Source organism: Octopus bimaculoides, chromosome 1, assembly GCF_001194135.2.
Source record: "Octopus bimaculoides isolate UCB-OBI-ISO-001 chromosome 1, ASM119413v2, whole genome shotgun sequence".
NCBI classification, from domain to species: domain Eukaryota; kingdom Metazoa; phylum Mollusca; class Cephalopoda; order Octopoda; family Octopodidae; genus Octopus; species Octopus bimaculoides.
The window spans coordinates 79785941-79800806 of record NC_068981.1 but is presented as its reverse complement, the minus strand read 5'-3'; the positions used below and the strand labels follow the sequence as shown (position 1 = coordinate 79800806).

The 14866-nt window shown below is 33.4% G+C and overlaps 1 protein-coding gene across 2 annotated transcripts in view; it reads left to right on the top strand.

The window, feature by feature from the left end:
• LOC106877085 (sterol O-acyltransferase 1) overlaps positions 1-9094 on the top strand; it is an 87635-nt gene extending 78541 nt beyond the window's left edge. For both annotated transcript variants that reach the window (XM_014925870.2, XM_014925871.2), the window contains 5 exons: positions 576-652; positions 1688-1786; positions 3467-3602; positions 5145-5287; positions 5736-9094. In XM_014925870.2, the coding sequence (XP_014781356.1) occupies positions 576-652; positions 1688-1786; positions 3467-3602; positions 5145-5287; positions 5736-5810 (530 nt within the window). In that variant the 3' untranslated portion in view covers positions 5811-9094. The remainder of the gene's footprint in view (positions 1-575; positions 653-1687; positions 1787-3466; positions 3603-5144; positions 5288-5735) is intronic.
• The last annotated feature ends 5772 nt before the right edge of the window (positions 9095-14866 follow it).

The following is a 14866-nucleotide window of genomic DNA, read 5'->3' as shown; positions in this document are numbered from 1 at the left end:
ACTACCTCTAGTTTTTCACCCTGGAATGAGATAGAAGTTGTTTCCTGTTTGTTTGCAGTCTTTATTGCACCTGAACATCTGCCACAAACAAAAACTAACTTGCTAGTTAACCTGCCTTTGATGTTGCTGCACCTCTTATGTGTCCATAGCTTGCACCGGGTACATCTTATAGAGTTACTACCTACTCCTTTTCTACATACTGAGCAGGGCCATCTACCTGAAGGGGTTTGTGTTTTATCTACCTTCCTACTTATTAGGATTTTGGTTTTAGCTAGGTTGACTCTAAGGCCCTTCAATTCTAGACCTTGCTTCCACACCTGAAACTTGGTTGTAACATTTGATACAGTAGAACTATCTGGAAGAATGTTTAGTTTTTCTGTTTCAGCTGGCCAAATAATTTATGTTAGATCATTAAGTGAATAATATATCATATTTTGAACAACACTTATTTTGACACAAGATATCTATAGTCTGTGTATAATCCTGCACTATTAATTCTAAAGAAAAATCCAATTTTAAATGTCCTACAGTTAATTTTGAAAGATTTAATTTTCTTTTTATCTGGTGACTTTCAGGGTTCTTTGCCATACTTCACTCATGGTTGAATGCATTTGCTGAAATGTTAAGATTTGGTGACCGTCTTTTCTATAAAGTAGGGAAATTTTGTTTTTTTAAAATTTTATTTTCTGTGCTTTTTCTAACATTGTACTTTTTAAGCTATTGAAGCAATTAGAATGACATTATTGTTTAACCATTTTAAGTTTCAATAGAATACCATTTTATATTACCCATATCTGTAGCTCAAAGAAAGGAAAACTAAGTGCCTCATATAAACTTATCATTTGTATGTTTTACTTCAAAGTCTGATACAAAAGTGTATCTTCCTTTCAAAAAAAAAGAGCTAATAAACGATTTTATCTTTGACTTGTTTCAGTCATTAGACTGTGGCCATGCTGGGGTGCTGCTTTGAAGAATCTTAGTTCAACAAATTGACCCCAGTACTTTATTTTTTATTAAGCCTGGTACTTATCCTATCGGTCTCTTTTGCTGAACTGCTAAGTTGTGGGGATGTGAACACACCAACACTAGTTTTCAAGCAGTGGTGGGGACAAATGCAGACACACACACACAGAGCAGACTTCTTTCAGTTTCTGTCTATCAAATCCACTTACAAGGCTTTGGTCAACCTGAAGCTATAGTAGAAGACACTTGCCGAAGGTGCCACATAGTGGAACTGAACCTGGAACCATGTGGTTGGGAAGCAAACTACTTGCCACACAGCCATGCCTGCTAAAATTCACATGCTAAAAAAATATAAAATCCAAAGATGAGTCATTATTAGGTGCTTTTAAACGTGTCTCCTGTTTTGTTTTGTTGTTCCATTTCATATAAAACTGTTGATGTTTCTATTTAAAATATTGTAAATCTAGAAACAAAATTGGCAGGTTATTTTTAAAAAGACTCTAGATATTTGTTTCAGTATACATAAATTGCTAACAAAATTTGCTTTTGTAAAATGATATTGAGACATTTGTTCTCATTTCATGACCCAGCACTCATTGTTACTGCAACCACATAAATTAAGGAATATGTAAAAATGTTTAACCACAAGTAAGAAATTGTTTGCTTATGTATATCTGAATACTTTCAGTCATTTTCATGTTGGTTTTTTATGATTAATTGGTAGGATTGGTGGAACTCAACAACTTTTTCCAATTACTACCGCACATGGAATGTTGTCGTTCATGATTGGCTGTACACTTACATATACAAAGATGTTTACACGGTTGGTCAACTTTATATTTTAAAATATTTTTGTTTATAAAAGAATTGGTTTTTGAAAAGTAATTTAAATATATTACCAAAGTTTTTCCTGTTCATTATATCTTTAACCCTTTAGCATTTAAACAAGCCATATCCAGCCCAAATATTCTACTTGTTCTATGTTCAAACTGGCCAGAGCTTACATCTCGTGCCTACCCTTCAATGCCATTCTAAAAATAAACAATCACACCATAAAAATCTTGAAGCTATGAGACAATGCGTGATTAATTCAAAACAATGAATAAATAAGCATTACATTTCATTGAGTAAACTTATTGCAAAAGTGTTAAATATCATTTTACATGTATTCCATTTTTTCCAGTTTTATATAAGTTTTTAGCTTTATTTATAGTTTGAGTTTGTTAGTTTCAGCCTTACTTTTCTTTGCACAGTCTACATTTTGACAGAGAAAAATATGCTATACATTTGAGCTTTAAAATCTTTCAGATCTTGCTTTAGATTGTAAGATACATTATTTTTTTTTTATTTAATATGATAAATAAATGAGACCAATGAAATTAACATTCTGCAATCCCCAAACTAAAATACTGTTTAATACTAGAATACAAAAGTGAGATAATAACATTTATATAGTCTTGTTGATGATGTTACTATTAAAAGTCAAGTCATTCCCACAGTATATCTGTCAATGGAATACCTCAATTTTTCCTTTTACTAATATTTTCACTTGTTTCTGTCAAGGTTTTGTTTATACATTCAATTTACGCAGTCTAATGTGCAATCGAATATTGGTGTTACCTTCATTCAAGTGTTTCATTGGATTTGTTATTCTTGGTGGTGCCAGTCTCCTCCCCAAGATATAGTTTTGAGGAACTCATCTCCCCATGATAGGTCTTGGTTTTAAATCCTGTTTGCTAGGTAATTCAGTAAGGGGTTGGTTTAGTCATGTCCATTTAACTGTGAGCGGGTATTACTGGGTTACATGGTTGGTTATCAGTAGCAGGTTCATCAGACTGATGGAATTAGTCCTTATGTTGCCATTTAAGTTTTTATGTGTTCTCACTAATTCACCATGTTGAATAAAACAAAGTGTAATTTGGTTGCATGGTATCTTCGACCATTTTGTAGTGTAATATTTGAAAACTTGTATTACTAACAAAGTAATGAGTATTCAGTACATTTAGCAAATTAATCTACATTCTATTGCATTAAGTTTCAGAACATGTCACAGTTTCTGTGCCATCTAAAGACTAATGCAAAATTTTGAGTAATATAAATATGGAACAATAACCAATCTTAAAAAAAACAGTATGTGAGTGTGTGTATTTGTGCATGTAGGTTCAGTATGGGCAAATAGTTAAGGTGTTTGTTTCACAGCCATGAGCTTGCATCAGGTGGATTGCACCTTGTAATTCCAAAGGGACAGCCTTGTACACGCCCTGTGTTATGCTGATTCTGCTTGAGAATTATATTAAGAGTAGATATAATTAATGCTTGACCACCTACACATTAATTCAGGAGCAAGTAATTTAATTGATTCAACAACTATAATCCTCATTATCAAACAAGAGAAATCTACCCTCAATATATATTATTGAATTTAAATTCTACTATTGTCATTTTGCTTTGTAACTTGAAGTATGATTAAAAGAAAAGTTTTCTCTGAACGTTATATTTCCAGATTCTTGGTTACAAAATGAGAAATGTTGGCTTAACCAGTGTGTTCCTAATATCAGCTGTTTTTCATGAATATGTTCTAGTTGTGTCTTTTGGGTTTTTTTATCCGGTGTTGTTTGTCATGTTTGCTGGAGCTGGATGTAAGTAGATTTCATTTGCATTAACATTCTTTATTATTTTTCATTTATAATCATGATTTTCTTTTAAATTCAGTTTTTAATTCAACTTTGTAGGACCAATAGAAAAAATAGGTGGCAGGGCAAGAGAAATGGCTTTCAAAAGCCATTTGAGATCTTGTAAGAGTAACTGGGTTAGTATTCTCAAACAGTTGTAAGTCAACAGCTGGCAGGAAAAACATTCTAAAGCACTTATATTCTGTGGCGGAAGGACTGGATGCAATAGTTAATGGTTGGTGGACAGTATTTTAGTGTGTGTGTGTGTACCATCCCAGATGCAAGAGTAGTGGATTGTATGTGGATGACTTTTGAGTGCAGAAGATAACAGAAGAATGAAAGGTAGTACCATCTGTGTAGAAGTGGTCATGGTCAGGAGTGACTATAAATAAGTCATTAATGTTAAGGAGAAAGAATATTGGGGGTAAAACTGATTCTTGAGGTGTGCAAGAGTTGATAGTGTGGGTTAGAGAGAGGTCCATCAACACACTCTATGATAATAGAATCTGACAGAAAGCCACTAATGCTGAAGGTGAAAGATGAAAGAAGCCTATGTGTGGGTAGTTTTACTAGGAGATTCATATGCATAATAAAGTCAACACGTTTTCCTTCTGAAACAAGCATAGAGATAGTTTGTGATAGTGGATTTGTGTCAGTAACTGCATGGGGTAAACGTAACTTTTTAAGCAATGTAAAAAGCTTACAGTATCTCTATATTATTGAATCCCATTGCAGAATGTAATAGAGAATGTGTAGTCTTGTTATTAATGTTGAAAATAAGGGATCCTTATGATTGAAAAGAAAGGAAATTGTGTCATTAGCATAGATGTCTATACTATAATAGAGAAAGTTGCTTATTAATTAGGTATGTAACAATTACTGAAAGTACTAAAAGAAAGCAATATTAAAAGCTTGACCGTCTGGAAATGTTTTTATAAATTCATGTTCTAAGAAATTACCTGTAATTTCGATTTCTGAAGTTTACTGGATTTTTTTTAAACTCCAAATTCTTGCAAATTTAAATATTCATTGCAGAGTAGATTTTAATGTTTAATAATAAACACTATTAATTCGTTGCAGGCAACATTTTACATTTTTATTTGCGACTGTCTCTCATTCTTGCTCACCTCTATTTTCATTAATGATAATTTAATAATAGCTATATAACTTCGCTATTATTAGAATTGGAATCAATTGTGGAAATGTTATCGAGTGGCTAGCAGAAAACCGCCCTCCAAGCAGTCTTTCTGCGAGTGCATATAAGTGAAAGATATAGACAATTTGTAGATCTATCATTAATGAGTCAAATTCTGGAAGATCCTCTGAATTGGGTTAAATTTAAACAGATAAAATGAGATTAAATGGTTTGTTGAAAGTGAAAGTCTTCATTGGTAATGCCTGAAATTCTATTACTATCAGTTACTTTGATAAATGTGTTATCCCATTGCCTATACTAAATTTCGGCTTATTTAGTTTAAATCGAATTCATTTTTTTTTTTTTTTTTCCAGTTGGTTTCGTATTCCTAACAGATAAAGGTGTCTCCCGTAGTTGGAATGTATTTATGTGGGTTGCTCTGTTCATTGGCAATGGTCTCCTTATGTGTCTCTATAGCTTGGAATGGTATGCTCGTCAGAACTGTCCTGCAACTACCGTGAGTATTAATATTGCTTTTACTTGAAGTACTCAGTACTAGAGTATTGAAAAATACCTGAAGTTTATGGATGGGGGATGTAATTATCAGTACTTTATCATTTTCATTATCGTGTTTGTTTGTAAAGATTGGCAGAATTATTGGAATGCCAAGCAAATACCTTTTGGTATTTATTCTGTCTTCTCACATTCTGCTTTCTATCTTTCTGGGGTTGATAAAATAAGTAGTGGTTAAATAGCAGGCTCAATTTAATAAATTAACTCCTCATCCCAAATTTCAAGCTTTGTAACTGTTAGAAATCATTATTAAGTTTCGGATTTTTTTCCCCCATTTTTGCAATAAACAGTTTTATTGAATAGCAAAAAAATAAATGTTATTAGTTGTACTAAAAAAGAAGAAACTTATGAAATTTTAACTTTCATTCAAAATTTTTCTTTGAATATTTCAGAATGACTTTTTTGACTACCTCATCCCTCGTTCATGGACATGTGATTTTTCTGGAATCCCGCATGAATCAGATTAATGAGAGAAAAAACTACAGACTTGAATTTCATCTTTTCTGAACATGATTGCTCTTCAAAAAAAAAAAGGAAAATATTGTTAAAAATTAGACTTTGAAGTCTAAATACTAACTGTTAACTCTTGAGATGTTATGGTAATCTTCAGTACTTGTTAATTTCTTGTTAGTTGGCTTGAGTGGAATCTAATAATTAATGACTTACCATTCCATGAGAGAAGTCGACTCAGTTTTCCAAAATTTTGTTTTACAGAATCAGATTTTTTTAGACTCAAGTTTTGTTCAATTCTTATTTTTAATTCTTCAAGATTATCAAAATTTTATATTTAAAAAAAAAAAAAAAAGGGGGGGGACTTAGGGATCAGATTTTTGGTTGCTAGATATAATTTTGACATTTCTGAAACCATACTTCTATCATTATCAGTTGCTTACTAATTTCATCAGTTTGTATAACTTATTGGCTTTAAGTTGGAAATATAAAGAGTTAGGTACACAACTCTTTATGAATAAATTTGAAACATTTCTAAAATAAAATTAAGTCCTATTTATTTTACAAATTGTTTTGATAATCTTTCCTAATTTATTCCTAGATATATTTGATGTCACTTAACTGTTTCTGCAAGGCAACTATAGATTACTTGTATTGAAGAAACACTCATATCTTGTATCTTCTAACACTGAGTGACATTTATTTTCCATATATAGTAAAAAATTTCTAACTCTAAAATGATCCTTACAGGGGCTTCCAAAAGAATAAAACATTGTAAATACATACTGTAAATACATAATCTCTACCATAATATTTAAGACAGTGATGATTTGTACTTGAGAATAATTTAGAGAAGTTATGTACATTTTGATGTACAAACAAGAGCAAAAGTATTCAATCCACATAGATTTCATTCATTCATTCAAAACAGGTGATTCATTCTATCATTATGCTGGGTTTCTTGTTTGTGTGCATTCCTTTTGGGGCATACAAATGAGGAAACTGAGAGTAGTGATATAGTGAATCATCAGCTTTGTGGGGGGGGGGGGAGTGTGTGTGTTTGAGTGTGTGAAAATGATAATCATTAACCACTCCTATTTTGTAATTGAATAATTAACATTAAAAAATACATCTAGTCATAGTGTAAGTTGGTTGCTGGTTTTACAAAACAATCCAAATCTATGCTAATATGGGACATTATGTGTGTAAAATAAAGATACTACTTTTGGTTGATGATTTTGAATTTCAAAACAGATCTTTAGTTGAATTATTTATTTAAAGTGAAACATTTATTAGTACCACATGCATAAATTTTAGGTAATTATGTTCAGTGTTAATTAGGTTTTTCATTATAGAATGTTTCCCTTTTTGTATTTTTCTTTCAGTTATTTTAATTTCAACTGTTGACATTCCCTGTTAATGTTGCACATTATTCCATGAAGTTATTATAATGTTTAACCAAACCTTTTTGGCTGTTTATTCTTTTCATTGACATTTTGGTTTTAAGGAGCATTAATGAAAATTAATTTTAATATCATATTGTGGACACTCCATAATATAATAACTTACTTATTTGCATAACCAAGAGGGACTCTCTGTTGTTAGTTAATGCAAACACTTCAGTTCTTATAGACATACACTGAAAAGGAGTCATAAGACCTGTATTAGCAAATAAGCTGGAGATCCAAGTAGATGACAAGCTAACAAAGGGATCACTTGGTAGAGAAGAATGGCTGAAAAAACAATTATAAAGACGAGAGGTTGAATTTAAAGGAAGTTAATAACAACATTCTTGCCTTTCACACAAAGATATTAGTGATGTGTATGAAGTGAAAGAATTGTAATTAGGAATCAAAACTACAATGCAAACAAACACTTCTTACCAAGAAATTTCTACTGCTACACTGGTTACCATACTTATGTGTTACTGTATGTGTTTGTGTGCTCTCGTAGTGAAGATTAATGACCCACACTCTTCTAAAGATGCAAAATCTCAAATTTAGCTAAATTATAATTAACCATCCAACAACATAATCCACGTTGTAATTTTGTTGCTAAGGAAACAAGTGATAGAGCAAATCATAAATCCGTGATACTAAATGTTCACTATGCATACAGTTTGTGTAGAAAAATTTGAAAATGCCTTAAAATTATTAAGGATATTGGAGCCTGGTGTTGCCATCCGGTTTCACCAGTCCTCAATCAAATCGTCCAACCCATGCTAGCATGGAAAGTAGATGTTAAACGATGATGATGATTGTACTCCCAGCAAACAGGAGATGAAGAGAATCATTTTAAATGTCCTAAATGTAATAAAAATTACTTCTAGCCACTCAAATTAACCTTCAGCCAGCCTAACATATAACTCTAAGGGATCTCCTTTTATTAGCACATCTGGATTCCACATACCACATCGTTGCAATACACTGTTTGGGTCATCCTTTGGTTGATGATGTTTGTAACCTTAGCAACTGGAAATTCAATCAATGATCTACAATTAATGTTGAAGATATTTTCTTTGTTCATTGTTTTTCCTTTACTGTTTCTGGTTCATGAGTTTCTTTGAAAACATTTTTGGCATATACATGTGTGTGTGTGTGTGTGTGTGTTTATGTATTATATGTTTGTTTGTATGTATTACATATATGTGTGTGTGTGCATGTGTAATATATATATATATATATATATATATATATATATATATATATATATATATATATATTTAATCTTTGCAGATATAGGGTAAAAATTAATAATTAATTAATAAATTGATAATTGAACGAAGTAGTTCAGTATGTTAAAAAACCATTACCGGTAAACTTATCCAAAAGTTTTATAATTATAAACATAATTACAATTAAGGGTTCAGCAAAAATTTTTGCTAAACCCATAATTGTAATTATACATACATACATACATACATACATACATACATACATATATATATATATATATATATATATATATATATATTACACACACACACACACACAAATGTATAATGTGCATATGTAGGTAAACATTGTATTATGTAACTCCATGCTCAGTGTTTTGTTGACTTTATTTACCTCTAAAACTATGTGTTTCATAAAATGGAGTTACTATGTTTATTGTTGCTTGACTGTAAACTGGGTATGTGTCAAACATGAATAACATTCAACTGTGACATTGTTTTATATGTATTTGTTTATAAAACATTACCAAAGATCTTTCTTTCCTTTTATTTTTGTTGCAAACTAGTCAAATTATTTTGTAATATATTACACATCATAAATCTTTGTAATAAATCTGTATAACTGCACTGGTTGTGTTGTTACTATGTAGCTCTAATCAGTTGTATCTGGATGATATATACCCCAGGCTAACCATCTCATGACATGAGTATAAGATTAAAGGGATTTATAGATACACTCCACCCATCTCTGCTACTGTTACTTGACAAAGGATAGGCTTTGCCTGCCACTGCTGTTGTATTGAACATCACATCCTATATGATGTACTTCGAAGATATAGAGGATGAAGACCATTCAACTACATTTGTTATTGGCAGAGTTGCATAACATGAAATTGGGAACCTACCAAAACTATGGAACACAAATGTTTGTTACATGTGAGTCAATAATGTAAGTTGGAAGAATTGTCTCCTATGTGTAACCTGTTCGAGTTGTAACATAATGTGTGTAGTTAGCATTTTTTTAAAGGCAGTTCATAGAAAGAATCCATTTCCAGTGGTTTCTTAAAGAGGCATAAATAAAGAATATTCAGAAGTTTATAAAACAAAAACATTGAAATTTATTCAGTAGTGTAATGAGTGCCAGCAAGTGGTAACAAGGATTAATCTTGCATAGGAATGAGAACCAAATATATGCATATTCGAGACAGGAAAAAATCGCATAACTTAGTATATACACTGAGGTTTATATGAAGCAAAGTGGAAGTTGATATTAATAAAATGTGCTGCATGTAGTTGGTGGTGGTCATAGAAAATGTGTCATATCGAAGAAAGTGATGTTGCTTCTATGCCATCAAATCCACAACTAGTAAGAAACTGTCACTTCGCTGCTGTAGTGAGTTCCTTCAGCTAAGGCAGATCATTGCCGTTATATTCATATGTCTCCTGCTCTGATTGGCTGGAATCTTTCACAGAACAGCTGAACTATGCCACAGCTACAAAATAGATCTTTCCTGTCTTACTACCGGTTCCTGGTGCAGCATTGTGAGATACATCTTGGTTGTGGTTGCTTGAAGAAGAAATTTAGGGGATCACATTAGTGGCCCTCAGTTGTTGGATGTACTTATGTGAAATGGTATTGCAATGGTCACAGTGAGAGCAATATTTATTGTAGCATCCACTCTGTCCATATATTGTTAAAATCTCTAGTGGTAACTGTAAGAGTGATGAACAAAGTGGACTTATGTGAGACAATTGCAATTTCACGTTTTATTAAGGTGGATTGGCAGCTCAACACAGATTCATTTTGCTGGGTTTAACTCTGAATTGATTTACTATTCTACTTAATTTACAATGAACTAAATTTTACACATCAGGTCTGAAGTAGCCTTGTCTTTAGAATCATTTTTAAACTATTTTCTCTCCAGTTGTAGTTTGGATTTATAGACAAACAGTATTCTCTTAAGATTGATGAGAGAAAAAGTATGTTTACCACATTTTTGTTGAAATCTACTCTCTTTGCTTCACTAAATTAGTGAAATAAGTTTGTTGTTCTTAAGCTGGCTCTTTAAAACAAATTCACATGAAATTTTGATGGATGGGTTTAAATGTAGATTTATTGAAAACAATTTCTGGTTTGTTTAGTTTCACTCTTTATTAACTATCTTTTGAGTGTCCTAGTGGCAAGTATGTTGGGTTCATAATCATAATCTGATGGGTTCAATTCCAGGACCTGGCAGTGTCCTTGAGAAATGCACTTCACTTTATGTTACTCTATTCAACTCAGCTGGTGTGATAGTGAAACACTTTATCTTTCTGGCTGTCACATCTTTCATATTCCCCTGGATCAATGTGTGGAAAGACTGAGAAAGTGTCTGTATCTGCTAACAACTACTTAGATGCCTAAAACAATTAACAAAAGCATGATATGAGATCAGAATGCTCTTTTTACTACAACTAATGTACTGATTGCCTAGAGATGGATTACTTTTATATTTTCTTTTTCCTGCTGGTCTTCTCTCTATACATAATCTATTTGTATGGTTAAGAAGTTAGCTTTGCAGTCATGTGTTTCCAGGTTCAACCCTACTGCATGACACATTGGAGAATTGTCTTCCACACTGGCCTCAGATTGACCAATGTCTTTTGAGAGCTTTTCACACCTGGGTATATAGATATTTAGAATAGGCTGGAGTAGTTAATGTTCAATGTTAACTGTTAGGGTTGAGTGAGCAGTGGGAAGGAGGTAGGGTTTAATGGGCAACTGAAGCGTCAAGAGAAGAGAATTTGTTGTTCTTGTCTTTCCATTTATCATTCATATGGGCCCTGGTTGAGAACCAGTGTTGAACAAAGACAAATTTGATATTAGCAGTAAAACTAAAAACATCCTGTCATAATTCTTAGGTGTGGTTGTGTGCTTAAGAAGTTTGCTTTGCAATTACATAGTTTTAGATTCAGTCTCACTACATGGCACCTTCTTTGGTAGACAGAAACAGTGTAGAATCCCATCATGTGTATGTCTCTGTGTTTGTCCTTCTCCCACCACTGCTTGACAACTGGTGTTGGTTTGTCTACACCCCCAGAACTTAGTGGTTCAGCAAGAGAGGCCAACAGAGTAAGTACCAAACTTAAAAATAAATGTTCCAATTTTTTTTTTTTTTCAAGTGATCCCACTTGAAAAAAATCAAGACAGCATGGCTGCAGTCCAATGAATGAAATGAGGGAAAGAAGGGAAAATAAGACTGCTCTGAATAATATCTGAAAAGAAGAGAACAAATTCTCCTCCCTTAACACTTCAATTGTCTGTTCGAAACCCACCCCCATTTCTCAGTCCTCACTAACCCCTAACAGTTAACATTGAACATCAACTACTCTAACCTAATCTAGATATCTACATCCCTAGGTGTGACAGGCTTCCAAAGATGTTTGGAAGTTATAATCTTCCCCCTCCTCTGTAGAACATTGTTTGTAATTTCAGCACAAGACTATCAGTTTCTAAAGAAAAGCAGTTAGTTGATATAATAGACCTTGGAAAGATGAAATACAAAATTAACTTCGCCAGGATTTGAACTCAGACTAAAAAGAGCCAAAACAATTCTCACAAAGTATTTTCCCTGTCATTCTAGTAATTCTGCCAGCTTGCCACTTTAGACAGACAAGGAAGAGTAGTTTCTGACTTTAGCACAAGTCTAGCAGTTTTGTGGGGAGGTGTTAGTCGATTCCATTGACCCAGTATTTCACTGGTATTGTTGACCTCAGTGGAATTTGAACACAGGACATAAAGACGGACAAAATGCTGCTAAGCATTTTTCCCAGCATGCTAACAGTTCAGCCAGCTCACTGCTTTAAACAGACAAGTAAGAATTCTTTCTAGTTTTAGCAGAAGGCCTGCTAGTTGAGAGAAGGGAGCGAGTTTATTACATCAACCCAGCACTTTATTCTATTGCTCCCCAAAAGGGTGAAAGGCAAAATTAAGTTCAGTAGGATTTTGAGCTCAGAACACGAAGAGCCAGAAGAAATTCTGCCATGCATTTTGTCTGATACATTAACAATTCTGCCAGTTTGCTACTTTAGACATAATGATCCTTTCTACTATAGGCATAAGGCCTGAAATGTTTGGGTTGAAGGGGCTAGTTGATCACATCAACCTCAGTGCTCTGCTGGCACTTATTTTATCAACCACCAAAAAACGAAACCTGGGTGGAATTTGAACCCAGAGTGTAAAAAGCTAGAAGATATGCCACTAAGCATTTTGTTTGACATGCTAACAATTCTGCCAGCTCACCACCTATGACAGACAAATAATAATGGTTTCAAATTATGGCACAAGGCCAGCAGTTTTTGAGAGGAGAGGGAAGTCAATTACATCGACCTAGTACTTATTTTATTGACCCCCAAGAGAATGAAAGGTAAAGTCAACCTGGGCAGAATTTGAAAACAGGTAGAGGAAATGCCACTAAGTATGTTGTGTGATATGCTAACATTTCTGCCAGCTCATTGTCTGAGACAGACAAATAATAATGAAAACAGATTAGTTGTCATATAAATACACCAAACAATATAAATGGTCATAGACCTAACCTGCCTTTCAATTTAACACCACCACCTGGTCTTTGAGTACCTTTAGCAGAGTCCACCCTGTTGCAAGCATCTAGTCCAGTTCTCTGGTTTGAGGATAACTATCACCAGTCATGGTAGTATTGCAAAAGGTTATCAACATTGCCCCTCTCCCTCTGATTAAACAGTAAAAAAAGAAAAAAACCCAGAAAAACATGAGTTGATTTGAAAGAAGCATTTGTGACATTTAACTTCTTATTCTGTTATCAGAAAACAGAGACATTTAACACAACGGGTTGTCATAGAAATTACTGCTATGTCACTAAAAACATTATTATGACCTGATCATTTAGATTATTCAAAAACTGAGGTTTCACTGAGACTTATTTACTTTTATAGGTGCAGGTGTGGTTGTCTGGTAAGAAGTTCGCTAAGGCGGTGAGCTGGCAGAAACGTTAGCACGCCGGGTGAAATGCTTAGTGGTATTTCGTCTGCCTTTACATTCTGAGTTCAAATTCCACCGAGGTCGACTTTGCCTTTCATCCTTTCGGGGTCGATAAATTAAGTACCAGTTACGCACTGGGGTTGATATAATCGACTTAATCCGTTTGTCCTTGTTTGTTCCCTCTATGTTTAGCCCCTTGTAGGCAATAAAGAAATCAGAAGTTTGCTTCCCAACCTCATGGTTCCAGGTTCAATCTCACTGTATGGCACCTTGAGCAAGTGCCTTTTACCAAGGCCTTGTGAGTAGATTTAGCAGATGGAAACTAAAAGAAGCCTGTTGTATATGTGTGTACCTATGAAGCTATATGAACACAAATTTACATTGGCAAGCGAAACTAAAGAACAATTTAAATTACTTGCTCAATTATAGTAATTAATTGGTAATGACAGCTAGGTTTAGATGTTAGTTTGCTGACTAACTGACCATTACTAGCACAGCTATATTATGTTTGTGACAGTCACTGCTAGCCTAGCTCATCTAATTACAAATAGATGAGTTGGATAAAATACAGTTCACTGTTGTGAGCAGCGAGTGCACTGTGTAATGGGTAGGATATTCCATTAGCATGCAGAGTTTTCTCAGGGGTAGAATAACTTCAGGAACCTCAGCCAGTGAGGTTCTGCAATGATGGAAATAATTCCATCTGAGCATGTGTGTGTACCCACCATTACAAATGTGTGCCGTTTTATGGCAAAATGCAGTAAAATATATATACTTGTGCTTGAAATGAATATGTGTGTCTATTTAGATTGACTCAGACTTTGGTTTTCTACATGCTTTATGCAACTGAATAAGTATCTGAGAAACTTAACAAACGCACAGATACATTTGTGTGTGTGTGTATTCTTTTATTTTTACAGACAGACAGTTAGATAGATATCTGATGGTTCCACAATTTCATCAAACAAATTCACTCACAAGGTATTTATTAACCTTAGACAATAGAAGACACTTGTCACTAATGCCAAATGATTGTGAAACAAACTTCTTCACCACACAGGCATGTTGACCTCAGTACTTTTCTAATCTCTCATGAAAATATGTCTGATCATTTGAAAATATTACTTGGTTTGGTGAGGGTTGATAACAGGGAAGTTATCCAACTAGAGAAAATAGAATCTGCTTTAAGAAATTCCATCCAACCCATACGAGCATGGTAAAGTGGATGTTACAATGATAATAATGATGGAGGAGGAGGAACTCAAAACTGAAAATTTGAAATTTTGCTAAAAATAAAATTTGTTTGCAGTTAAAAATTTTTGTAGTTCTACATTTTTGATTGTGTTATTTCACAAATAAAAGTTTAAACAGATTATGATATGCTTAATTTTTTTCCCTTT